General features: G+C 32.3%; 3 protein-coding genes across 3 annotated transcripts; 1 reads left to right on the forward strand and 2 right to left on the reverse strand.

Annotated features, from left to right (window-relative positions):
- Nucleotides 1-2,392: 2,392 nt before the first annotated feature.
- LOC133178568 (serine protease inhibitor Cvsi-1-like) lies at nt 2,393-4,615 on the reverse strand. The gene is made up of 4 exons (XM_061313316.1): nt 4,537-4,615; nt 3,480-3,599; nt 2,735-2,878; nt 2,393-2,582 (listed from the first exon to the last, which is right to left on the reverse strand). Exons 1-4 carry the CDS (start codon nt 4,574-4,576, stop codon nt 2,428-2,430), a joined length of 459 nt encoding a protein of 152 aa, XP_061169300.1. The 5' UTR covers nt 4,577-4,615; the 3' UTR covers nt 2,393-2,427.
- Nucleotides 4,616-14,040: 9,425 nt separating this feature from the next.
- LOC133181738 (macrophage-expressed gene 1 protein-like) lies at nt 14,041-16,125 on the forward strand. Its single transcript, XM_061316315.1, has one exon. It carries the CDS (start codon nt 14,041-14,043, stop codon nt 16,123-16,125), a length of 2,085 nt encoding a protein of 694 aa, XP_061172299.1.
- A 2,114-nt stretch (nt 16,126-18,239) lies between these two features.
- Nucleotides 18,240-20,586, reverse strand: LOC133178659 (uncharacterized). The gene has a single exon (XM_061313416.1). The coding sequence runs from the start codon at nt 20,327-20,329 to the stop codon at nt 18,632-18,634; it is 1,698 nt and encodes a 565-aa protein (XP_061169400.1). The 5' UTR covers nt 20,330-20,586; the 3' UTR covers nt 18,240-18,631.
- Nucleotides 20,587-27,879: the final 7,293 nt, after the last annotated feature.

The raw sequence follows: 27,879 nt of genomic DNA on the forward strand, positions 1-27,879 counted from the left end.
CAGGTTTAAACATGTAAACATCGAATTAGAGCATGCAAAGGTAAAAACTATGTTTTGACGATCTTTTTTGGAATTTTGTGTCAAACTCCTCGGTCTACCAATATATCACTCCTTTGGACTTGGGACCATTGTAATGTGTTTCTATGCACGCGCACAATAAAGAAGGTTTTCGTACCTGGTTGGACAAATTTTTTTGTCCCCCGCTTTCACTGAAAGTGGGGGATATTAATTTGGGTCTGTCTGTCCGTCCGTCCGTCCGTCCGTCCGTCTAGCTGTCCCTCTGTCTGTCTGTCAGTCTGTCCCACCACTTGGTTTTCCGCACTTTTTTCTAAACGCTTGCAGATATTGAGCTGATTTTCGGTATGTGAGTGTATCTTTATGAGTTACAGATCAGGTTTGCAATTCGTTCCGTTTCAATGATTTTTGACGGAATTAAGACCTTTTCAATTTTTCAGGGTTTTCCGCAATTTTTTTTTCTAAACGCTTGCAGATATTGAGCTGATTTTTAATATGTCACTTTACCTTGATGAGTTATAGATCAATTTTGCGTTTCGTTCCGCTTCATTGATTTTTGAAGGAATTCTTGCATTTTCAATTCTTAACCGGAACCAGATTACACTTGCCGGTAGGGGACTAGTATTGCTAATGCAATACTCTCAGAATGCTTGTTATAAAAGCCTCTAAACGATTACCCAATTTTGTCTACGGTGTATTGCATGAATGATTTTTTGCATATAAATTTATTCATTTCATTTAGCTCTGCCTTGTCATCATAACATCATGAAAATACCACATGGAAAATAACATGCTAAAAAACCTTGAATAAATCAGTCGATGTAAAAGCTCTTATTAAGGTCATTCATGGTCACTGATCTCTGATATATGCACAGGTTCAAAATTAAAGTTTTATCAAATTAACTGGAAACAGGTCCTTTTAACACAGGATAGCAGGGTTCAACTTCTCAACTTGTCAACTTTTGTAAATAAACTTGCAAGAAAACTTCAAATGTTAATTCACCCAGTGCAGTCCATTCTCTAGACAATGCTATAATGAAGATAATGTTTTATTTAAGTAGGATAAAAGGGCTCAGACAGTCAATTCTGTGAAGAAACAACTCATAATTAACGTACGGCCCCTGATCAGTTCTTTCTCTCAAATAATGGATAGTCTTATGCCTCTATCCTTTATGTCGACTCGATATATCCCAGTGAACTTGGAATAAAAGACACCACAGTGTCTGCCACATCCGTTTCATGTTTGGATGTTTTACTGACTATAGACGATAAGGGTCACATAGCAACTAAATTGTATGATAAACAAGTTGATCTCAGCTTTTTCATTGTCAACTTTGCTTTATTTATGTAATAATATTCCGCTATCATCTGCATATGTGTTTACATCTCCCAACGTATTCGATACTTAAGAGCATGATCTGGGTACGATCAATTTTTAAACCTACTGAAAGATAAGTTAATGTTGCAGGAATTCCAGCCAGCTCAATGAATGTCAGCATTTCGTTAATTCTATGGTCGTTATAACGACCTTGTTATCATTATAACCTATCACTGGGTTGTACTAGTATTTTGGCTGACGTTTTATACCAATTCTTAGGCCTTTGTTTTATACAGAATTCGACTACGGAATGTTCAATCCACCTGATCAATACATAGGGCTCACGGTGGATGAGACCAGTCAACAGGGGATGCTTACTCCTCCTAGGCACCTGATCCCACCTATGGAATTTCCGAGGGTCCCTGTTTATGCCCTGTTCACAGATTTATATTTGTTTACCGATCACTGTTCGTTATCTTCACCTTTTTTCACTTTATTTTTTTTTCGATGTAAATCTCCAGTAAAAGTGTGATATACTAAATATATATATATATATATATATATATATATATATATATATATATATATATATATATATATATATATATATATATATATATATATATATATATATATATATATATATATATATATATATATATTAGATAATTCTAACTATTTCTAGCATATTAAATGTTCGAAATAGGGTTATATTTTATCTGTAAAGACTGTCTTTGTGTAATACGGAATACTGAAAATTATATATGAGTGCAAATTTCGGAGACCCATGGGGTGTAAAAATGCCACTCAACTTTGTACACAATAAATCATGGGTCATTTTGAAATTAATTATAGTTTAAAATTCGTATTTGATGTTCTGTGCTCCTTTTAATGCATATACCACAAGGAAAATACAAATAAAAGTTGTAGTAATTTAAAAAAAATGCAGACATGAATTTCCTAATCACATAACAGTAAGTTTATGTTATATTGATTTGTAGAAAGATAAGTGATTTAAATAGTACTTTTCTTATATGAGTGCGACACCAAGAGAATTCAAGTTAATTTGTCAATGACTTTAACTTTATCGTGTTTCATCCCACTAAAGTGGAGTCTGTGTGATTAAAGAAGATACATTTACACAGTTCCTCTGCACAATGCCAAAATCCGTGTACTCCACCAACATTAACGCAATCTTCAAGTTTATGGGCAGCTACTCCATCTATGCAATCGTTTACAACACTGCAATCTAAAGTAATATAAAAAAATTGAAATTATACACAACGTTTAACGTTGCATTCAGTTCTCATATAGAAAGATGTAAAAGGAATTACTAGTAGGTATAATTGCGCTAAATAAAATCAAGGATTAATTCACATGAATAGAAATATGATATCTTACTAAAGGAATCATGAGTGCATGAACAGTGTCCCTTGTGGCAGCCTGGGCTATGGCCGTCCGAACATTTGATACCCGCACTTTGACAATTTGGATCATGGGTGTTAGCCACATGATGATGCGCAACGCACGGGATTCCTCCAACAGCTTCAAAAAGATTTATAAAATATATATATATATATAAATCGTTTATAATCAGTTAAATGATTTTGATAGAGAGCAAGAGTTAAAGAAAGAGGGCGTACAAGGCGAGGACAATCACCCGCTCTGAGACAATATATTTCTCAATTTTCAAAGTTCACGGAAAAGTTAAATTTTTCTAAAATTATGTTTTAAGTAACCTCACCTTCAGGCATTTTTAATTCATCTATTTCATTGAATGACTTATTGATTGATTTTTTTTAAGTGACAGTTAAGGAATGTTTCTCTTTTGACAGTTTTCGATTTGATTTCAATAGAACTTTGGTAAGAAAACATTATGATAATTTATATAATATCAAGGGTAATTCACGTAATGTTCTTCAAGGTATTTTTGCATGTTCATGAACTTAAAATAGAGGGATTTTAATTTGATAAAAAAGAAATATTTAATTATGTTGGTAAAAGAAATGAGTAAATCACTGTAGTAAACACAATATTGAAGTCTGTAGAAGCATTATTGCATATGGTTTAGTTTTTACCCTCAAATATTTAAAAATAATCTCCATTGCCTACAAAAAAATACGATATCAGATAAAGCAATACTTACTTATATCAGTGCAACGACATTCCCCATGGACACAGATGGAATTGAAACTGGAACAGGTGACAGTGGTGCACTGATGGTGCCCATGGCATTGGTGTGTGGCTGCCTCCCACGTCTTATACACTGTGATTAATTAAGCAAAGAATAAAATGATTTAAAATTGCTTTACGTAACAATTTTCTTGAGATTCCAGATTTTTGTTCTTGTTCTTATCCCCCCTTCGTTTTTGGTTAAAAGAAATCGCATAGAAAAAAATTAATTAAAATCTCAAACATTTTCCATGTATAAACGGTTACGAAAATACTCATGTTTTTCTCTATTTCTCGAAGGGAACTAGATGAGTTTTAAATCGATGTAAACAAGCCTATTCACACTGATCGAGAAACGACTAAAAATATAATTTTACTCTCAGAGAACAAAACAACTCCCTACATATTGATAAAAAAAAACTATGTGCAAAATGTACGGTTCGCCATGTATTTGAAAGGAGATCGTTTGAACGTTAAAAAATTCTCTCCGCATTGCTGTATAAAACACCTTGCATGAAAGTGATTCCTTTGTTGAAGGAATTTGATGTACAAAGCACCTTGCATGAAAGTGATTGCTTTGTTGTATGTACTCGATGTACATAGCATCTTGCAGGAAAGTAATTTCTTTATTGTATTTATTGGTGTACAAAGTATCTTGCATGATAGAGATTTCTTTGTTTTATGTATTTGTGTGTAACATTCTGTATAATATAACAAATATCGCATGTAGTTGAGGGTAACAATTTGTCAATTTTCATTCCTTGAAATGCAGTCAATCTCACATGCATTTCAATTGGCAATGGTTTTTATAACGGGGGTATATCCTCACCTACATGCATATTATTTAGAATAACGCTTGAGAATAATTAATAAGAATTTCATATATTAAGCTTTTTTCACTATTAAAATGCATACCTTATATAATCATCTTATTTCAACGATTTAATTTTTTAAAGATTATTCAAATCAATATGATCATTCTAATAAAAATGATCGGGAAGAAAGATTAGTATTAATAAGTCAAAACTCACAATAAAACATCAAAATAAAACAGGCAAGAAAGCGTCCCATATTTGCAATATTTCCTTATACTGCGTCAGACTTCAACTAGTCCATGGACAAATGCATGAAAACATGCTATTTAAGTACTATCACATGTCTAGGGTTTTAACCTTGAACTCCACATACGATCTAGAAAACTTCAAGCAGTTCTTCATTTATACATGAATACTGTAGACAACATTAATCACAAGAATCAAATGAGGACGACTACTTTTTAGCTCACCTGTGAAAGTGAGCTTTTCTGATTGAAGGGTGTCCGGCCATCTATTCTCTGTCGTCTGTAATTTTTTTTGCATTTTCGACTTCTTCTCAAGAAACACTGGGCCGATTTCAACCAAATTTGTCACAAAGTATCGTTGGATAAGGGGAATTAAGTTTCTACAAATGAAGGGTCACAATGTCTTTTAAGATATTTAAGAATAAGTGAAAATTCAATGGCCTCATTTAAAAATCTTCTCAATGACCACTGGGCTGGAAAAGATTAAACTTATGTGAAAGCTTTCGTACATCGTGTAGATTCAAGTTTGTTCAAATTATTATCCCTGGGGTAGGGCAGGGTCACAATGGAAAGTAGGGGGACTGATCAAAATTTTACAAAGAAATACATAGGACAAAATTTTCTTCTTAAAAACAGAGTTATTTACCGGTATATGGAAGCATCCTCAGGTAGTGTTGATTCAGATTTGTTCAAATCATGACCCCCACGGGCAGGGTGGGATCACAATGGATGGTCAAAGTTTTATATAGGAAAAAATCTTAAAAAGTCTTTTTAACAACAAAAAGCCATGATTAGTCATATTTATATGGAACCATACCCGGGTAGTGTAGATTCAAGGTTTTTTTGTTTTTCAAATCATGACCCCATTCCCAGTCCCTCTTGGGGAGGGGGGTTAATGGAGACCACTTGTATATTTAAACAGAAAATAAAAATAGAAAAAACGACACCAGACAGTACAGACAATTTCAAGTTTTTTTTAAAAGGTGCTTGGACACAGATTTGAAGTTAATATTTTCTCAAATTTTCGGCATAATATCATGACTTATATGTTTTTATAGCATTTCACATGGAAATAAAAAAAAAAAAATTGTGTTATCTGGAAATTATTGCAACTACAAATTTCGGGACGCATTTGATTGACACATCTATGCACTTTCACAAAGTAAACTTTATCCTTAATACTTAAGAAAAGTAGAAATTTTGTTGTGCATTAATGAAAAATTAAACTAAAATCCAGAAAATAAAGAGTAGAAATGTAAGAAAGCAAAACCAACTCACCAGTATTGTCAGTCCGTGCTCAGTGATGTGTGCAGAGTTTAATAAATTGAACACACCCGTGAAACGTAAACTGTTTATGTAAACAGGGCACGAGCTCTGTTATTGTCAATGTTTACGTTTCACCGGGTGTTTTCAATTTGTTAAACTCTGCACACATCACTGAGCACGGACTGACAATACTGGTTTTGCTTTCTTACATTTCTACTCTGAATTCTTCTGGATTATAGTTTGAATATATTTCATTAATACAAAAATTTTATGAAAGTGCTAGGATGTATCAATCAAACGCGTCCCAAAATTTGTAGTTTCAATAATTTCCAGATAAAATAAGTTTTTTTATTTTATTTCCCTTTGAAATGTAATAGCAACATATAAGTCATGATATTATTCCGAAAACTTGAGAAAATATTAACTTCAAATCTGTGTCCAAGCACCTTTAAGGCCCAAAGTATGAAATTTTTGAAAAAAAATTTGATTGGTTTATTTATTTAAATGTAATTTACCAATGAAACTAGCACCACAGCAGTTTCTGTCAAGATAGGGATGGAACTGAGTGATTCTTACTTGAGGTATGGCTGCTTAAAAAAATTGAAACCTCTGGAAAGACTTTTTAAACAAGGATAATTTTACAAAATTCTAGACTTGGTTTGAGAGCCCTGTCCCCTGAATAAAAACGGCCAACCCCTAACCCCCAAATATAATAATAGAGAAACTTTAGGAAAAAATACAAAAAAAGTAGATTTACACTTGTCTTTTTTAGAATAAAAAATATAAATACCCTCATAAAAATAATGCAGCGACAAAACTGAATACTTAGTCTTTCAAGGCTTCAATAAAGGACTATGTTCTTGGAAAGATACGCCGTTACGCCCTTTCGTAGAGAACTTCTTTTACTACATGTAACATAGATATTGTTGGGGATTGGTTTGGATGAGGCAATCGTATGCTTGTATTTCATGTATTTCATGTTACAACAGTCGACTGCGTGGCGCAGTGGTTAGAGCGTCTGATCTAGAGTTGCGGTGTAAAGAGTTGATCCTTACGTTGCGGGTTCGAATCCACTGTGGGACGTGGAGACCGGTCCTTTGTATGATAACGTTTGAAAACCGAGGTCCCGTGTCGCAGTAGGTGCTGGCACGAAAAAGATCCCTTATTGCTCAATAGCCCCAAATGCGCATATGAGTGAAAAATTCTCGAGAGGGACGTTAAACAACAAACAAACAAACATGTTCCAATACTTTGAATGCATGAAGTGTATTGGGATAACATTGACTTAATACCCATGGAATGTCTGAAGTTCAGTTTTACAGTTTTTTTCCCTCTTTTTGCATTCATAAGTTGTTTTATTTCTATGACCTACATGTAATTTATGCAAAGAACTTCGAACATGTCTTCTTTATGCTTCTGATTATTCTTCCATAAAAGTGTTCCTTTGCACATGTTTTGTGTTTCAAAGGGAAATTGTTTTTATAGTCTTACATAAATATATATACGACAAGCATTAATTCTTTACTAAGCAATGCACAGTCTATTCTTAAATACAAGTATATGCACAATGAATCATTTTTTTTCAGATTAAAATATATAATTTAACAGATTTAAATTATAAACACTTCTTTCAACATAAAAAGAGCACAGACAAGCTGAATCGTTAGGAAAAAATTAAATAATTTTTTTAGTTGTATAATTTTATTTTGAAAATAATACATGTACTTCAACGCAAGCAATTCGTCGAATGTCCAAAAATTGATATATAAACTTGTTACTTAGTTCTTAAGAAACTAGAACAAAAATTCAAGACCATCAAAGAGCAAAGGTTATCTTGTACAGTTACATAATACTCTTGTGCATAATTTTTAATTTAGGTTAAAAATAAATAGGGACATGGTATCCTGTTCTAGCGAAATGCTATAATGTTTTTTTAAAAAACCATTTCATGTAAATAAATAACTAAAAAACTATTTTAATCAATATTTTCAAGGAACAATGAGTGCATATTACTTTATTCAACGACGATTAGGATCATGTATTTACGAAAGTCGGAAATGCTCAGTATAATAAGGTAATAACTCGTTATAACGAGATACTAACTCGTTATAATGAGACAATTATCTCGTTATAACGAGTTTAATATTTTTTTTATCTTGTCAAAAATGAGTTTTATTTGAATGTATTCATGTTGTAAGTTCATCCAAGCTGTTTTATTGCATTTAGTATTTAGTAATACTGAATGATTAAAACATATTTCTTTATTATCATATATCTAAATATGCAAAAACTATATAGAAAACCAAATTGTTTCAATTATGTTTACTGGGGTAAAACCTGTGGAAATTAAGACGAATAAATCGTAGTATATTTTGCATTCACTTTGAAAATGGTAAGTAATAAAAATATGTTCAAGCATTTGCAAAAGCAATTATAAAAAATATATACTCAAGTTAATTTTGGCTAGTTTTTTCAACGTTTTGAAGAATTCAACTTTACCATTAACATCATCATATAACTAAAATCAAATTTTAGTTCTCACCAAAATCTTTCATTAAAACTGGTTTCAAACCACCCTTGTTCTATCATATCTCTTCTGTAAATATAATTGATATTGTTATAGCGTAAACACACACACACACACAAACTGAAATTAAATTTCTTCAAAGGTCATATCGCTAAAATATTGTCCTAGTTTTGAGGAACACGCGAACTTTTCCAAAATTAATTCCTCAGTTCTTTGAAATTGACAGTCATAAACAATTAATAACATTATAGCAGGACAAATACAGAGGCAGTTTTGTCGATCATTTAGTAATTGTGATTTATGATTTTACGTCAGTAATATTATTTCCTTCAAGTGAGCAGGAAGCAATACATTTTAAAAACATTGAATAGTAAAGCATAATGCACGTACATGTACATAAGAAACTGGAGACATAATTTTTGGACACATTTTGACATTTTTTTTCCCGTACAAATTAAAGGATATTAGGAAGAATATTCTTTTATATAATTGACATATAGAGTATTTATGTCCGAAATGAAAATTTACACTGTTTCTATTTATTTATTTTATATTCATTTTTAAAATTTTTTTTCGGGTTTTAGACTGTTAGTTTTTCTTTTTGACGTCTTCCCTGGATCTAAGAAAAACGAATAATTCAATTTACTGTGGAGAACTTTTTTTTCTAGGCATAAGAAATCCTTCTTGAATACACGAACATAATCTTTAAAAGAGTTTGCATGAAAGTTCAAGTTTCCGTAAAAAATAAAACTAATTAAATGTAAGATTTCCCATAAATGTTATCAAAAATCAAGGATTGTCCAACATCATTTTTTTTCTACTTTCGATTCTTTCCTAGACGTTCAAAATCCATTTTTCCAAGAAGAATTGCATTATATTAAAGTAAATGATTAGATTGCAGTACAATCTTTTTTTTTATCAAATAATTTTAATACTTATTTTGAATTGTCATACTCCAAGTAAAAAGATGGAATTTAGGTTTACATGAGTAATTCACACTGAAGCAAAGTGGTAGGGATGGAGCAGACTCCAGTATGATACACTCTGAAATGATCAAAGGCAAGCACTTTACATTTAACTTATGGGCATTTCAACCGTGAAACTTTTATAGTATATATATATATATATATATATATATATATATATATATATATATATATATATATATATATATATATATATATATATATATATATATATATATATATATATATACATATATATACAGTGTATATATATATATATATATATATATATATATATATATATATATATATATATATATATATATATATATATATATAAAATTTTAAACAATTTACTAAATTTACTACAAGGTCGTTTGATTGCAAAATTTCTTCGAAAATTTTTTATTGAAGACATCCATAAGTGATCAGCTTGTAGATGAAATTAAAATTTTTGAACTTGTGATAATGAATATAAAGGAAGATTAAATTTCATCCTGTATTTAAAATGTTTCCTTAATTATGCTGGACAACACAAAATCAAATACAAGAAAACTGTCTATTCATATACCGTTAGATGATCTAGGTCAATAAAACCTTGGGTTTTAAAGAAGAAAATCTGGCTTTCCTAACCAATTTCTTCCTTTCATACATGTATATTATAAATGGGCAAAAAAGGTCATTAAAAATTATCATGTATGCATTTTACTTTTGCACAGAAATTGTCTTTCATATGCATATGGTAGAGATTTAGGATTTCATTAAGGGAGTTAATGTGAAGCATTATTCTTATTTTGATACATGTATATGAATTATCAATTTTTGAATACCGTGAAACCATTTTCATTCTAGTAAGTCACTCCCTCTGATTTCAATGAAACAGAGCAACCCAATCACGAATATTATATATACTAATCATTTTTTTATTTGTTTGACAATGTTTGAAAAAAATCTAAGGTTTACCGTTGTTTTCATGGCTTGTCCAGATAAAACAACAAAGCAAATATATATTGGAATTCTATCACCATAAACACTTCATATAAAAAAAATCAGTTAAATCAACATTTCAACTCAGTCTTAATCAATAGGAAGAAATATCTTTTTAAATGGGATACCGCTTCTGTTGCAACCTAACGGACCACAACCTTCCGAAATTTTCATATCTGAGCAGAAATTTTTTTCCGGGTAAGAAGGTCATTTAGGTCTTCTCATGAAACCAAAATATTTGTTAATCCCACGTGCACGGTATTGGACAAGATTGCATATTAGATATTCTAGTAATGATTAGGCAAATGTTCAATTAACAAACAAGAAAAACAAGTGGTGCGTTAACAGTTTTGTATGGTGTATATTAGAGTGTGGATTATCAGTGTTGAATTTAAAAGGATTAACAAATTAAAATTTCTTACAAAATAAGAAATATAATAAAACGAAAAAAGTCTCATAGAAAAGATAAGCTTGTAAAATTATCGAATTATTTAATGTACTATCTTAAAAAGGTATGTTCATGCATTGGTATATCAAAATAAAAAAAAAAGTATTCTAACTAGAAAAGAATTTAGCAGGACGTTTCATCTAAAATTTAGAAAGAAAATGTTTATTTACATCAAAAGTAAAAAAGAAATCAATATCAGTAACATTCATATTGAAACTGTAAAAACAAATACATATGATGGTTATTCGGAAAGTTCGTGGACTATGCTAATCTTCGCTATACTATCTTCAAGAAATTTAAAATGAGCACATTATCATATGTACAAATATTTATTTTAAGTGTGAAGTTTCATTCCTTGTGTTTTAATAGAATTCATGTTATTTAATTTTAAAACCAACACGTTTTGTAACCACGGAGCAAACTCTACAACACCGTAACGTCAAAACATACCGACATTAGGTTCCCAAAAATACTATCCCTATACATTTCATACAGTATTGCCCGATACCAGTGCACTCATTAATACGTTTCTCTATCACTTGAAATCTATTTTGCTAACAATTGTCCCAGTAGCGTTATTTTGTTTGTCAATGTTATATATTTTTCACTGCATAAATGTGCTTTCACAAGATCAGCATCTGTGAAGCGCCAAACTCTTCGCATGACGTTACAAACGTTTCAATGTTTTTGAGAAGATTTTACAGATAATCCGTTTTCTCAGAGATCACCATAGTCTAAGCAGAGTAGTCTATCATTCAAATACCGCTTGTACCATGTACACACACATGCATGGCTCGCTTTTGACATATTTCCTTCTTCCTCCGGCATTTTCAGAGTTTTTTTTATGGAGTTTTCCAGAGTACAACACAAAATTGTATGGTTAACTGCTGCTCCGTGACGTTCTACGACGTCATCTTTTTTTTTTTTTTTTTTTTTTTTTTTTTTGCTTTTTCAATAAGGACTACCTATCTTCTGAAACTGATTTCTTTTCAACGAAGCAAAATATTAAGTCATAATTTGGAATTAGAAGAGATGAAACAATTCTTAATTTGAACGTGTAGAATTTTTTCGATTTTGTTTCATTTTACAGAAGATATGATCTCAGACATTATTTAGTGTCTTGATTGTAAATTACGAAATTTTGACATGCTCCGTGATCCGATTTTCGCATTTTCTAAGTCTAAATAAGTTTGAAATAAACCAAGATATTATAAAAATTTTTAATACACATCATTCAAATTTACTGTTGAAATATTTCTTCCAAATTTGGGTATAATATGACGTTAAGTAAAAAAGTTATGACGGTATTCCACGAACTTTCCGAACAACCCTCGTACACCACTTCTTAATACCTTCCGAAGAAACTGCACATTGACATGATAAAGGTGTTCTCACAATGAAATGATGATTTTGTAATTTTTAAATGGTGAAGAAAAACGGCATATTACTACATTATTTTTATAATTATAAATTTATAATTATAAATAAATAACTTGAATCGTTAAGAAAGTTTGAAGCAACGAAATGAAAGTACTAGTAGTCCTTTTTAGTGATAAATATGAAAAAAAAATAAACCAAAGAATTTGATACTGTTACATACTATAAAGGCTAGAGTTGCACAGGACGTAAATACGACTTTTAAAAATCGGTTCAGTGTATTTTAGATGTAGAGTGGAGATGAAACTTATGTTCTCATTGGTCTTTTATACTAAAGAATAAAAATAAAAGACAAACTTCATTAAAAGTTTTAGAGCGAAAAATGCGAAAGAGGTTAGATATATGAGGAAACTTACATATAAATATTATTTCCCGAAATGTTTCCGCTTTGACAAGTACTGAAACTTGCAGATGTACTTCCCTGGTGTGGGGTGTACTAAACATAATAGCTCTTTTTTTGCTAACATTTAAAATGTAATCCCCCCACGTCAAACGATATGTATTATTTCTACAGAATATTCTACCGGCCATTGGTGGTTGCCATACGTGCCCTTTTATGTATTTTGCTGATTATCTTTTTTTTTTAATTCGGCAATTCTTTCCTAGTGTTCAGAAATTCATGTCCTGTTAATTGTAAAAAAATGATCTAATTTTCTTCTAGAATTTCTTTTATTAAATGATTTATATGTATTTCTTTTTATCGCTTAATAATACATAGACATGATGAAATCTGTACATAAAATATAAGAACATTGATGAAATCAAATAATCGTAAGGGAAATAAAACTTGACATCAATACCATATGTTTACACTTTTTTTGTTCAGTTGTAATTACCCAAGTATACATGAAATAGTCTCACCTGTTGAAAAACTAAGAAATAAATTATAGAAAAATCACACACCATGTACGGAATGCTCAAAGGGTGCCTTTGTACTCGACAACTTATTGAACATCTCGGCTCTTGTGACTTTCTTGAAGATTTCAAGTCTAAACTAGAGGTACTTTAAGCACTTACCTAACCAAATGATGCCCCCGCTCCGATATGAGTATAATGGCAAAGTCCATTTTCTGCAATGGGAAACCCAAAATATCTGTCCGTTCAGAATATGAAATAGGAGGTGCGTAGTGGCTCTGTGTACATGTAATAAAGATTCTGTAAAAGTCTCATTAAATTTTTCAGTGGTGTGGGAGGAGTTGCAGATAAGTGATGGGTACCCCCAATATTATGAAAAGAATGGCAGTTTCCATTTTTTCTACGGGAAATCACATGTATGTGTCCGATCAAAACGTAAAAATGACACTATGTCAAAAGATTCTGTGAAAGCCTCATAATGAAAACATTAAATCAGCTGCAAAGAGACCAATTTTTCTCCACATGAATTTATTCCCTTACAAATCTTTGGAACCCCTCCTGGTGCAATTTACAATCTTGGGCCACCATTTCAACGGTGAAAATCATGGAGATGCGTCAATGATGATAAAATGAATGTTGCTTTCCTTTTTATAACTAATGTATGTTTGAGATGTGCTCCTTACTTTCATTAGAAAAAAATTAACTGGCTCCTGCTGAGGCTCAACTTTTCTTTTTAGAGATTCATATATTACTTAAATATTTTTAATGCATTCTTAATGTTCATTTCTATAAAAAGGATTGCTTGTGTATTTCAAATGTCAATATTGTGTGTAAGTGGAAAATTAGTAAGAGCTCCAGCCCTCAATTTATGAAAAGGAAAACTTTTTCTTCAGAACTAATGAACCTGTGCGGCCTTTGTTCAGTTTTGCATATGAATGTTTGTTTGGTATTTAAGGACGGATTCGATATTATACGCCCAAAACTAAAATCATGACAGGAAAGGTTCTACTCGCAGCTAAGGCTGCGACCTATATTTTACTCCTGGGCATCACTATAAATGGAACACAATCAGATTCGAATACATTAATTTTTAGCTCAGGTGATGCCAGAAAATGTGTTGCAGAAATGGGGAAAGATATTACCCGTTTTGGAGTTTTACCTGGTTCAGGATGGGATAATCTTAGAAATAAAGCCAGAGGATTGGTTGTCTCTTTCAACTATTCTGAATGTCGTACAACAGACGATGGCAAATATCTAATTCCAGACAATGTTTTTACCGTACCCATTAAAACAAGTCAGGTTGAAGTCCTTGGCGAATATTTTCAGCACTGGTCTGATTATGTTTCAACAACGTCATACTCCATAAATGCTATCGGAGGGATGAATCGTATAAGATTACAAATAAGCGGAAGTTTCTCCTTCGAGAAAGAGAGAATAAGGAAAAATCAACTCGTGAACAATGTTGTAACGACCCGTGTACAAGCAAGGTATGTCCGTTATTCCGCCAAACTTCAGGAAAACTCGCAACTGAATCCAGCATTTCGTCAGCAAATAAAAAACATTGCAGACAATATCCGAAAGAATTTATCATCACTAGCTGAATATGAAAGTCAAGTACTAGTTCGAGATTTCGGAACACACATCGTGACTAGTGTCGATGCAGGAGCTGTTGTTTCACAGACCGATGATATAAAATCAACTTTTGTAAAGAGTGTGAATAAAGACAGTGCAAAAATTATTGCTGCAGCAAGTGCAGTTTATCGACTGAAATTCAATATTTTTGCCACTACCAAAATTGCAGCGTCTTCAGATCTCATTAGAGAGTATGAGACAAACAGAATACGTAGCTTTGTTCAGGCCCATGGAGGACCAATTTTCAAGCCAAACAACTATTCTTTGAATGAATGGGCCTCAGAAGTGAAAGACAATCTGGTTGCTGTTGACCGTAGCGGCTCTCCGATCTATGAATTGATAAATTGGCGTAATTTTCCAGAATACCCCCCGTCTATTGTATATATTACATTCCAGCATGTGAGAAGTGCGGTGGAAGAGTACTACAAGTTCAATACTTATCGTGGATGTACAAAAATTGACTCTCCAAACTTTTCAAACATGGCTAATTTTGATGATGGGACATGTTCGTACAACGTTGGCAATTATACATTCGGTGGGGTATACCAGAAATGCACACAAATTGGACAGTTGAACAAAAATATATGTACACGCCAGAAAAACCCACTTACAGGGGACTATTCCTGTCCAAAGGGATACGAGTCTGTTTTTCTGTTAAAAGGACAAGTTTCGTCCTCAGAAACTCGTCAAAAGTGCACATCCTGTGGCTTCCTTTGGCTAAGCAGTTGTTGTTCATATTATTACGTGTATGGTACAGCATACTATGAAACACATTGGTGCGTAGGTAATGTTCAAAATAATCATCATTCGGGTTTCCTTTTTGGGGGGATCTATGCAAGCAGTATAGAAAATCCACTAACCCAGGAGCACGAATGTCCGCTTTATTTTTATCCCCTCTCGATAGGCGAAGACATTAAAGTTTGTGTGTCAGATGACTTTGAACTAGGACTTCGGTACTCTGTAGCTTTTGCTGGTCTGTTTAGTTGCAAATCGGGCAATCCACTGGCAATCATGAAAGAAGATGGTGACAAAAACAGTACAAAAAACATACATTCATATCTTATTTCTGCCAATCCCGAATTATGGCCCCATGCTTGTCCAACTGGTTATAGTATGCATCTAGCCGCCCTGGCAGAATCATGTGAAGTCAATTACTGTGTAAAATCAAATACCCTTTCCAACTTAGAATTTCCTAAAGTTCGAAGACCGCCTTTCATTGAACTACCGAGCGAAGCGTTTCTGAAAGTAGATGATGCCAATGTCACTTACCAGGCACAGACTGGATCGAATCAATCGTCTACAGATTCTGATGTTCAAACAACTTCCTTATCTGAAGAAAAGAAGACTATCGCAGTACTATCAGTCTTACTGTCCGTGGCAGTAATAGCTATTTTGGGTATTTTTGTCAGATTCTGCATTAGAAGGCGACGAAACAATCATTAAATGTTTTTTCCTTTCTTTTCAAAAGATATCTACAGTAAAATAACAAAGGAATAGAGCTTCATTTCTAATCATTTATTCACTTGTATGTTCGATTTGTAACTGATTTTTATTTTTTAATGACTTTCAGTTGCCTATTACAGTTACAGGATTTTGTTAAGTCAATTTTCTATGAATAACTGTCCCGTATATTTATAACAGGCCACACAATATTAATGAAGATATAAGAAAATCATGGAATATATGCATAATATTTTCGTTATAACATTAAAATAACAATTTTTATTTCTTATTATTTTTTGTTATTGTTCTTGGAATGTTTGATCGAAATCCTGTACATATCATATAATTTTTTTTTCTAAAAATAAAGTAAGATGTTTAAACTGCATTATATCTGTGCTTCCTTTGCTTAGTTATACAGTAACTCCGTTATTCATGAATTCAGTAACCTTGAGTGAATATATCAGATTAATTGCATATCAGTTTGACTTGTTTGCAGATAGTTTCAGTATGTTTCTATTCTATATTTTCATTAAGTCTAAAACTTGAGTACCTATTGTGACCCAAACGATTTCAGAATAGCTAACGTGCAACTATACGTCAGCTGAGGTTAAAATGAAAGAGGGTGGAGATAATGAACAGTGAGTAATCGATCTCATTAAAACCACAAACAATACAAATCTGTGGACAGGACATAAACAGGGACCCCTGGAAATTCCAGAGGTTAGGTCAGGTGCCTAGGAGGAGTATGCGTCCCTTGTTGACCGGTCACACAAGCCGAGAGCCCTATGTATTGATCAAGTAGACGGAACATCCCGTAGTCAAATTTAGTACTAAAACAAAGGCCTAACCATTGGTATAGAACAATTCAGTCAAAATAACGACCCAGTGATAGGTTATATTTTCTAATAAAGTCATTTTAACGACCATAGAATTTACGAAATGCTGACTTTAAACGAGGTTGTAGAAATCCCTTTAACATCAACTTATGTGTGAGTAGTCTGCCTCGGGATAAAAATTGATCGTACTCAGAGCATGCTCTTGAGTAGCGAATAAGTTGGGAGACAAAAACACCATATGCAGGTGATAGCGGAATATTACCAAATAAATAAGAAAAGTCTCCGAAAACAAATTGGTCTCCTTTGATTTTTTTCCCATCAGAATTTGATTGTTTTTTTTTTTTCAAAGTTATAATAGATAACTAATATATTTCTTTGGTTTTGTAAAAGTGATCGAAACAATGACCGTCGAAACATGACCAACCTTTCTCTACTATTCAATTAGCGAATGACAAAAATTCATCTTTTTGAACGAAAGGAACATTGCTGAAAGTAAACTGTAAGAGAGCTGTGTTTTGTCATTACGGTGAGTTACAGCTGATTCTTCTGGTTTCTCCTATATGCAATCCTTCATGACCTTTAAAATTTTTATGTGAAGATTTCTGTTGATTAATCTTTATCTGATGCTCAAAAGAGTTCGTTCAAATTACTAGTAGTATTTTCAGCAAGAATATTTTAATATCTTATTCTTAAGCAAGTTGATATAATAAATACAATTAAACATAAATGAATATTATTATAATATAATGATATCTTACTTGGCAGCAATGATAGATTTAAATAAAAATTCTATGAAAAAAACATTGATGGAAGCCGAGCATAAGAAAGAATGTAAAGCATATTGTACAAACAACTGAACCTCACAAACTCTCAGCCATTTAGAAGCAAGATTGCTCAAAAAATGTAATAAATGCTGACTTCACTGTGTTGGAGAAAAAAATATTGAAAGCATAATTCTCATTGACTAAGTAAAAATAATTAGCAGTTACATTCAACAAACCATATAAAATTTGAAATAATCTAAATTGTACAAGATTTAAACCCCAAATCACCGTTCTTCATTAGCCTTTCCATTTAGGTCATTGAAAATTGATAGACTTTGTTTGAATTACCGGTATATTAGATTAAGATTATCAATCAAATACTTGCTTTATGAAAGATATTTAACATCAATTAGCTATATAGTGCAATTGATCTATTATAATCTAAAGACAAATATCTAAATATGTAAAATAATGAAATTTTGAAACAAATTGAAAATTTACATGTATCATCATGATCATTAATTAAAATATAAACATGACACAAATTCCTTGACAATTATAATGTGCAACTCAACACAGAACTAAATCACATATACAAATTTTCTTTCTAGTTCTTTTGTCAACTTTCAGATAGATACTCAAAAATTCGCAGACCTTTTTTTTCACCCACATGATATGTAAGATTCAATGAAATTTGCAAGTCCTTCTAAAATACAGATTGGTTTACATTCCAACAAGCCTGTATGTAGGCATCGATGTCTGTATGTGATCTTTGGTAACTCTTCAGACGGTGAGAGAAAATGAAAATAATTGCTGTATCTTCCAGTCACAAAAATTATATCCCTCACAGTCCTGGTCAAGGTTATAGGAGCATGGATTGGGGTCGGGTGAGTTGTACCTTTAAAGTCAATTTTCAGAAGCTTTAAATTCGCATAGTTTTGTCTTGCACGATTTGTAAGACCCAATGAAACATACACGCGAATCCCTTTTAAATTTAATACAGTTAGGTTTTGAAGTCTTTATAATTTGTAGTAACTCTCCGGATGGTGAAAGAATATGAATGTTATTGCTATCTCTTCCACACACATAGATTTTTCCTTCATAGTCCACGTCCAAGCCATAGGGATATTTGAGATCAGGGTGAGTGTAGCGAAAAAGTGTTTCCCCCATTCCATTTATGGATGTAACACTATGTGAAGAGCATGAAGAAGAAATTATATGGTTGTTTCTGTTCACTGCGACTGAACGTGTGTCTCTTTCGGTTTTGAGGTTTGATATAACATTGTACTCTGTGTCCATTTTTAAAATACTTTTACCACAGGCAATATATATAAAGCCAGACCTAAAAGTTATTCCAAAATACTTACTGGCTTCGTCACATTCAAAATGTGATATATTCAACAGTTTTGTTTTATTGGGAGATATACTTACACTGTGAATTCCACGACCCCCTATCATACAAGAGGATGTAATGAATAAATGACGGGAATTCGAATCATCTTTCAATGTCAGATCATCTGGGTAGAACGACAGAGAAATTTTTTTTACAAATTCTCCAACACTACTGTAGTGAGCAAGTTTCATTTCTTGTGAGTCAACAACAAGAACATCTCCATTTGGCAGAAAACACCCTCCAGTAATGTCACCATCAGAATGATCAAATTCACGAATCAAATTTAATGAATCCCGTTTCAAACCATTCATATCAAAATGAAATTGGTTTGACTGTTTACCGAGAGTAAGGTTTGCAAATGTAGAAAGCTTCAAAATTTCATGAAATTTTTGGTGAACATCTTGCTTCAAATGAAATTCTATCTGAGAAATCTCAGATTCAGCAACTTTAAAAATATGTTTTTTGATCTTATAGTACTCAACTACAAGAGCAATTGATGCTCCACCTTCTTTTATATTTTCAAGTGTCTTCACATAAGAGTCTCCAAGTAGTTTACGATCTGAGAAACCTCCCACTGACTCTGTTAGTGTCTTTCTACACTCTTTGGTAACTCTGGATATTTCGTTCAAATGTTTTTCAAACAAAACATCAATCTGTGTCATTAATTCTGTTTTCAGCTCAGTTGATTGTTTTGTCAGGTCATCTGAAGCTTTGTCTATCTCTGCCCTATTGTTTTCCCCATCCTTTTGTACCTTTTCGAGAACTTCTGTGTATTGTTGGATTTTATTAACTAACTTGTTAACTTTTTGTGAGTCTATGAGATTCTGAGCTTGTTTTTCTATAGTGACAACTTGTGCACAAGTTCTGTGTTGTGTACACACACAATGCATACAACAGGTTTCCTGGTGGTCTTCACAAAAATATTTAATTTTTTCTTGGTGTATACCACAATGTTCAAGAGTTTCATTTCTGTCCAAGTCATTAATAGCATTTTCTTTCAGGGCTGCAAAAGGAATTACTTTGTGTTCGCGACTAACAAGGTTCTTTTTATGATACTTTTTACAGCTCACACATAGTGTCTCCATACACGCTTTACACCAATCAGTTGCGATTTCTTCCTCGTCTTCACGCCTACACGCATCACAAAACCTTTTATCGTCACCCTTTGCAACTAATGCTTGAATTGACTTGTTGACGGGGATCAATTCCATCCACTTTTCAGGCAATGCCGGAAATGCAGGTGCAGGAACAAAGATTCTACACAGCGGGCACTGAAATCCTACTGGAGCCTCTTTTTGTTTACATGCCGTCACAATGTAGGACAGTAGGCAGTCATAACAAAAAGTATGGAGACAGGGAAGATATCTCGGATATTTAAAGATTTCAAAACAGATTGGACATACCGTTGAATTTTCTGTTGATGTATTTGTGGAAATACATGCAGATTCCCTTTCGTGTCTTGATGCCATGACATGTTCATGCAGCAAGGGCAATCATCCAAACTGAAAGTTGGATATAAAATGTATTCCGATCCCGATTGCAATAATTAGCAGTTTTAGAATTACAATCTGAAACTTTCTGTTTCATTACCTTGTATTAGTTTTATTAAAATATTGGTGTATTCATTTTTGAGAAGCAGTAAAATATAACCTTTTTAAAAGATACACGAGCTTCGAAAGAAAATTTGAAGGGAAAAAACAAGACCCCCCCCCCCCCCAAAAAAAAAACCCAACCAAACAAACAAACCAACAAACGAACGTGTTCTTGGTTTATTTCATGAATATCATTTTACATTTTACTGTAGTGTTCTTCATCAATTTCTTTTGTCATTAATCCGAAATAACTGCAAGTTATCACTGGCTTAAAGAATTGTTTTTAAAAAAGTGACATGGTTACATTTTAGAATACAAAGCATATTATAACAAAACGTTTAATTCTGTGTTGATCTCAAACTCATATTTTCCATTAAAAATTATTCTGACGTGGTGAGATTGTCTTTGATAACTAATTTTGTGAATTACAAGTACACAATGAACTTTGCAATGCTACAATATATGATACATGTATTCTTGAAGTGAAAAGAATCTTTTTACTCAAAAACATCAACATTAAAATAAGAATAACTAGTGTCTCATAGTGTACATCATTCTGCTGATTTTTTTTTCTGCGACTGCCAAACTATCACAAGTCATTATAATACTTAAGTGTTTAATAATGAAATCTTCACCATGTATAGTGTACATATAACAAAATTTGTTCAACCCCCCCCCCACCCCCCCCCACCCCCCAACTTCATAGAAGTCTGAGTGTATTTGAACGTCTACATAATCATCAAGACAATTTGGTAACTTGACCTCAAGTGAAAGTAAACTGTAGACAATCACCTTTTACTATGGGAAGATGACTCAATAATGAAAGTTTATTTTCAACTGTTTAATTTTTCATAATGAGATCTGGTCGTTTTTAAGTTTATATATCTTTTCTCGATTTATTTGTACATGCACTGCACATAACAAATCATTATTGTACATGCATATTTATTTTAAGCAGATCACCTTACTACCCTTTGGTTTCAGTATAGTTAAATTCTTTAAACATTATTTTATAGAATTTGAAAATGATCACAAAAGAAAGGACGTTAAGTTTCATGGTTTAAGAATTTTGTCCGATCAGCTGTAAACTGAAGGCATAAAATCATGTTTATTTGTGACTCGGTTGAGCACTGTGGCTCAAGGACATTTTTTAAGAAACAATGAGGCAGGCAATGACATACGGTGTAAAATACATTAGAATTTGATGAGATCATGGTTCAGAAATCAGAATGTGACCACTAGGATTCAATTTTTTAAATGTGACCATTTGGATAACTCTCATCTCCGAATGATGTTTTTGGCTAAGTTTGGTTTAAATTGATTCAGTGGTACTGACGAAGCCGGAACAAATTGACAGAGAAACGGTTAGACGACAACAGTCAGTTTTTGCTTCAAAAAGTTCACTAGATCCATATATATATGTATGCTTATGTGAGTTAAAAACAATACCGTCACCGTTAATTATTACATTGCAGTTTAAGTTTTGCCATTTAGAAATGGATCTCTTACATTTGTGCCAAGTATAGTTAAATAAGGGCGCTGAAAAGATATTTAAAAAGTGGGAAAATTATCAAAATTTGACCGAAAGAAGAATCAAATGATATGAAATTATAATTAAACTTTAGCTACGAAAACCACGATCAACATCAGATTAAATATATTTATAATACCTAAGAAAAATTCTATAGCATTGTTATGTTTACTGAGGAATCTTTCTCAGGCCTACTACCTTCGAATGGGTCAAAGGAGACAAGGTGTTTTGAATTGAAATAACAGTAACATTTGCAGGGGTATATACATTTAAGGCTGTATTTATGTTCAAAACTGTTTTTTTATAATCTAATTTTTGAGATGTAGAAGGGTTTCGAATGACAAGACATGTGAAAGAAGAACAATGGTGAAACCTTAGAGCACAAGCTTGTCTATCTGATATTTTTGTACACAAGAAGCATCTGATACTAGTGCATGGAATATACGAATTTTGTAGATACATAACTCTGATATATTTTACATGATTATTTGGGTCCATTTTATTGTCTATACTAAAAGACAACAAGAGGCTTCTGGGCCGTAACGCTCACTTGAGTAAGGATAGTCTAGCTGCAGATCTGTAGCTCGCTGGTCTAAAAAAAATGGGATGGACGACCAGAGAGCTACAGTGCCACTCATTGAAAAAAAGTGTATATTTATTGCGCACAATAATTCTCCACCAGGCAAATTTTTCTTAGGGACCAATTTTAAAGCTGATATGTGTCAATATAGGGACTGATGGGGGTAAACACGGGAGATGGTGTGTGACGGTACATATTGTCGTTTGTACATATTTTCGTTGGAGACAGTATGTACCTGCTGTCACTGCACATATTGCTGTCCATCGGAACATATTGTCGCCATCTGAAAATTAAGTTACACATATACATATTGTCGCTGGCGACATTATGTAACCTACCCTAACAGCACATATTGTCGCCCCACAGATATTGTTGCTCTAAGATTTTGTTTTTTTTTTTTCTTTCTAGTTTTGTGAATGTAATTGGTGTGTAAATCACACCGACGTGTCTCGTATGCTAATTCATGCAGCGTGATTGTGACAGCACATATTGTCGTCCTGTTCTTATTGTCGCCGGCGACAATGTGTACCTACCCGCACTGCACATATATATGAGTTATATGACTTATCATTGCTTTGCTGTTCTTGAGAGGGAAATTTTAAAGAATTTTCCTAAACATCCCTTGAATTTACACTTTCTGAAGATGCTTCCATATAATCGCTAATCATGGGCTTGTTGTTCTTGAGAAGACTTTTAAATATTTTCTGTATATTTTCCTATGCAGAACTTTGATCGCCCACTGTGGCCCTACTCTACCCCTGGGGGTCATGATTTGAACAAACTTGAATGTACTCTATGTGATGAAGCTCTCACATGTGTATCAACTCCTCTGGTCCAGTAGTTCTTGAAAAGAAGATTTTGAATTTTTTTTTCTTTTATATTCCTATATATCATAAAACTTTGATCATCTATTGTAGCCCCACTCTCTCTCTTTCTCTCTCTCTCTCCCCGGGGGGATCATGGTCTGAATAAAATTAAATCTTCACTTTATAATAAAGCCTCCACATAAGTTTCAACTTTTCTGGCACAGTAGTTCTAGAGAAGATTTTAAAAGATATCACTAAGTTTTCACTTATTCTTGATTATCTTCCCTTGAAGGAGGGCATGGCCCTTCATTTGAATAAATTTGAATCCCCTTTATCCACGGATGCTTTGTGGCAAGTTTGACCATTACTTCATGAGTAGAAGCTGAAAATGTGAAAAGTTTACAGACGGACGACAGACAAAATATAATCAGAAAAGCTCATTTGAGCTTTCAGCTCAAGTGAGTTAAAATGTTGACCCCCAACCCCAATTATATCGGCAGATGTATAAAAATAATGCAAAATATCTTCCAGATAATGTTCTACTAAACAAAACAATTAACATTCAATCTCCTAGTAAATATATAACGAGAATAAAAGAATATGCTGATTTATCAGATATATCAAGAATTATGGTATCTTGGCATAAAATAGTGGTGTACTTCAATCCTGGATTCAATTTTCTTACCAAATCTGTTTCTACCTGCAGTATTTCGAGTAATTAATAAATAAATACAACTTATTTATTTATTTATCTGTCACACTTTGTATATCCTTCTCTCTCTCTCTCTCTCTCTCTCTGACCTTAGTAAATATTTTTCAACACAATATATCGGCGACAATATGTAAAAATGTTCACAGTACATATTGTCGCCGACGACAAAATTTGCCGATGCGTGACTCTACATTTTGTCGTCCATTATGCAGGAGGAAAAAAAAAGGCTCGCTTCTGTAAACATTGTCGCCGGCGACAATATGTACTAATGGACGAAAATTTGTGCAGTTAGGGTAGGTACATATTGTCACCGACGACAATAAGTATAGGATGACAATATGTACCGTCATAGGGTGCCTAGTGCGAGTATCTTTGTGCCCCCCACCCCAAGGCGGAATAGTAATGTAGGAGATGCAGTAACTAGGAAATGATCAAAGTAGAACATTTACTGTAAAATGACAGTTTTTGCTTTGCAGATATTTATTACTTGATTGACCCCCCTTCCCCATCTTTTCACTGTCCACATGCAATTAATGCATTCGCCAATTTTATAAATAAATAAATAAATCATTATAAATTTCCATGAAATATAAGCCTGTTAAATGCTAAAAGTTTTAACTTGAGGTTCATAAACCCTCTGCTCACTCATATAAAATGTTGCATTAACTCTTATGTTTTTTAAAAAGAAATGTATTTTTAAGTAAAATACAAACAATTATAGCATAGCTTGCGGGGCAAAATTGGACAAATAAGATATTTTAACATAACAAGGAATAATAGATATTAATATCATTAAGAGTTATCTATATTATCAGAGAATCAACGAACCTTAAACATGCTTGTTAACTCTATTATTTAAAAAAAATTAATCAATCATTTCTTTTTAAGGATGTTGGATCTAATGAAATGTTCTTTTAAACTATAATGAAATCAAGGATTGTTTAAATGATTAACATGTTATGCTCGTCCGTACAATTACGACCTAACACTAATGTTTAGACTAATAAGTAAGAATTTGATTCAGTTCAAAAAGAGATGGTTATTTTGGAACCATTTATTTGAAAAATAATTAGCTATGTATTATAATTCTAAAGAAAAATTGCAGTTGTTTACTTTGTTATTTTTCTTATAAAGATAGTAAACATTGTAATTTGTATACATGCATAAATATATGGAATTTTATATATATATATATATATATATATATATATATATATATATATATATATATATATATATATATATATATATATATATATATATATATATATATATATATATATATATATATATATATATATATATATATTATATATGTAGGTGTATATATATATATATTATATATGTAGGTGATACTCTAAGTGAATGAGTGAGAAGAAAGAATCGGAGAGTGAATGTTTAATAAAAATCCGCAATGTTTATCTGTATGAATATATTGTTATATGAATATTGAAAAGCGGAAATAAAAAAAAAAAAAATAAAAAAGAATTTGATTTGCAAACATTTCACAATTGTCCATTTCCTGGAACCAAAAAATTACCGGGGCAGTTATTGTCTTATTTGGTTTACCTGAGCTCTGTGTGCACTGACGCGACGCAAAATTTCGTTCGCATGTACGCTGACTAATAGAACATACAATGAAAATTCTAAAGAGACATAATTTGTCGAAATGCGCATCTGGTGCATCAAAATTGGTGCAGTTATATGATTTACATTATGACCACTGGTTCGAGGCCTCTGCTGGTGGACTGTTTGTCCCCGAGGGTCTATACAGCACAGTAGCTAAGTATTTCGGTACTAGCTTGAAAATACGGATACATATTTAAAGGGGCTTGGACACGGATATGAAGTTAATATTTTCTAAAATTTTCACTATAATATGATTTATTTGTTGTTACAGCATTTCACGCCGAAATATAATAAAAGCTTGCTTAGAAACTTGTTTAATCTGGAAATTATTAAAACTACGAGTTGCGGGACGCGATTGATTGGCATATGGCATTGCACTTTCTCGAAGTAAACTTTATCCTTAATGCTTAACAAAAGTAGAATTTTTGTTGTGTATTAATGAAAAATATTAAAAATATCATCCAGAAAATTCAGAGTAGAAATGCAAGAAAGCAAAACCAACTCACCAGTATGGTCAGTCCGTGCTAAGTGATGTGTGCAGAGTAAACAAATCGAACACACCCGGTAAAACGTAAACACTAACAATAACAGAGCTAGATCTGGTGTCAATTACTTTGAAATGTAATGCATTAAATTACAATTACTTTGGAATTGTTACCATTACAATTACCGTTACCATTACTCTCATTCAGAAAAGTAATTAATTAAATTCGATTACTTTGCTAAAGTAATGAATTACATTATACATTACATTTTATAAGAGAAAAATACAAATTTTATGACTACACAATTTATAGATGATCTATAAATTAACTTTTTGTCATATTTTGTGTTGGGTCAGTTTGCTTTAATTTCCTCAGGTCTATAAGTTAGAGTGGTATTTGGTATTAATTTGGATACATTTATCATGCTCATGTAGTTTACCTATCTACAGTTGACAGAGATAGTGGATCGGAACAATTTCAATGTATTAATTTTGTTCAGACTCTGATGTCAGATCCTCTGTTTGTTTTTTATTTAAAATAAATAATAAATATTTCAAACTACATGTTTTATGTAAAGTCATACTTAATTAACTGATAATGCTATAATTGTAAAATTAGTATGTATTAATAATTTAATGAATTAGCACTTGTATTTAGCAGGGCAGACATAATCAATGATATCAATTTAATTACCGGTACCTAGATATAGAGATGACTCTCAAGCTACCAAAAATGAATGATGAACAATATCGATATTAACATTTGGCCTTAGTGTCCCTTAGGTTCCTTTCTTGTCTTCAAGTAGATCATACTGATCTTGTATCTTTCTAAACAAGTCCATTTCACTAGAATGAACTTTATGAAAAGAAAAAAAAAATGAAGTTGAAAAATATAGTTTGTATTTTAACTGGTAGTCACAGTATAAACATGTATGTATTAATGTCATTTGTTATGTGGCTATCTTTGAAACCTAATGATTTAAAGATATTTTTTTCTGGCTCTCTTCAATTGATTTTATAACTGTCTTGTCAAGAACTTCTCTATTATTTAGTTACAACTAGATGAAATCCTGCGCAAGCGCGGGGAATTGAATTTATACCACTACCGACAGAAAATATATTGTAGTTCTCTACTGACAGCCTACAGGCTTATAGCAGGAACAAATACTTTGTTCAAATCCCGCAGGAAGTAGATTTACCTATCCACCCCAACCCCCGTTTTTTGTGTTTGTTTTATTTTATTATTATTTTTTTTTTAACTTGAAAAATAGCAATTTCATTAATTGACGTTATTGTGAAACCTGTTATACTGTGTTATGGATATTGTACTTCAGATGCTCTTATTTCATTTCCGTCAAGGATAAAAGCAACGAATATGCACATTTTACTAATAAATTGATGGGGGGGGGGGGTAAAAATTCACAGGT

Source organism: Saccostrea echinata, unplaced genomic scaffold (genome assembly GCF_033153115.1).
Source record: "Saccostrea echinata isolate AGI-Se365-2 ecotype Australia unplaced genomic scaffold, CSIRO_AGI_Sech_v1 ptg000001l, whole genome shotgun sequence".
In the NCBI taxonomy this organism is placed as follows: domain Eukaryota; kingdom Metazoa; phylum Mollusca; class Bivalvia; order Ostreida; family Ostreidae; genus Saccostrea; species Saccostrea echinata.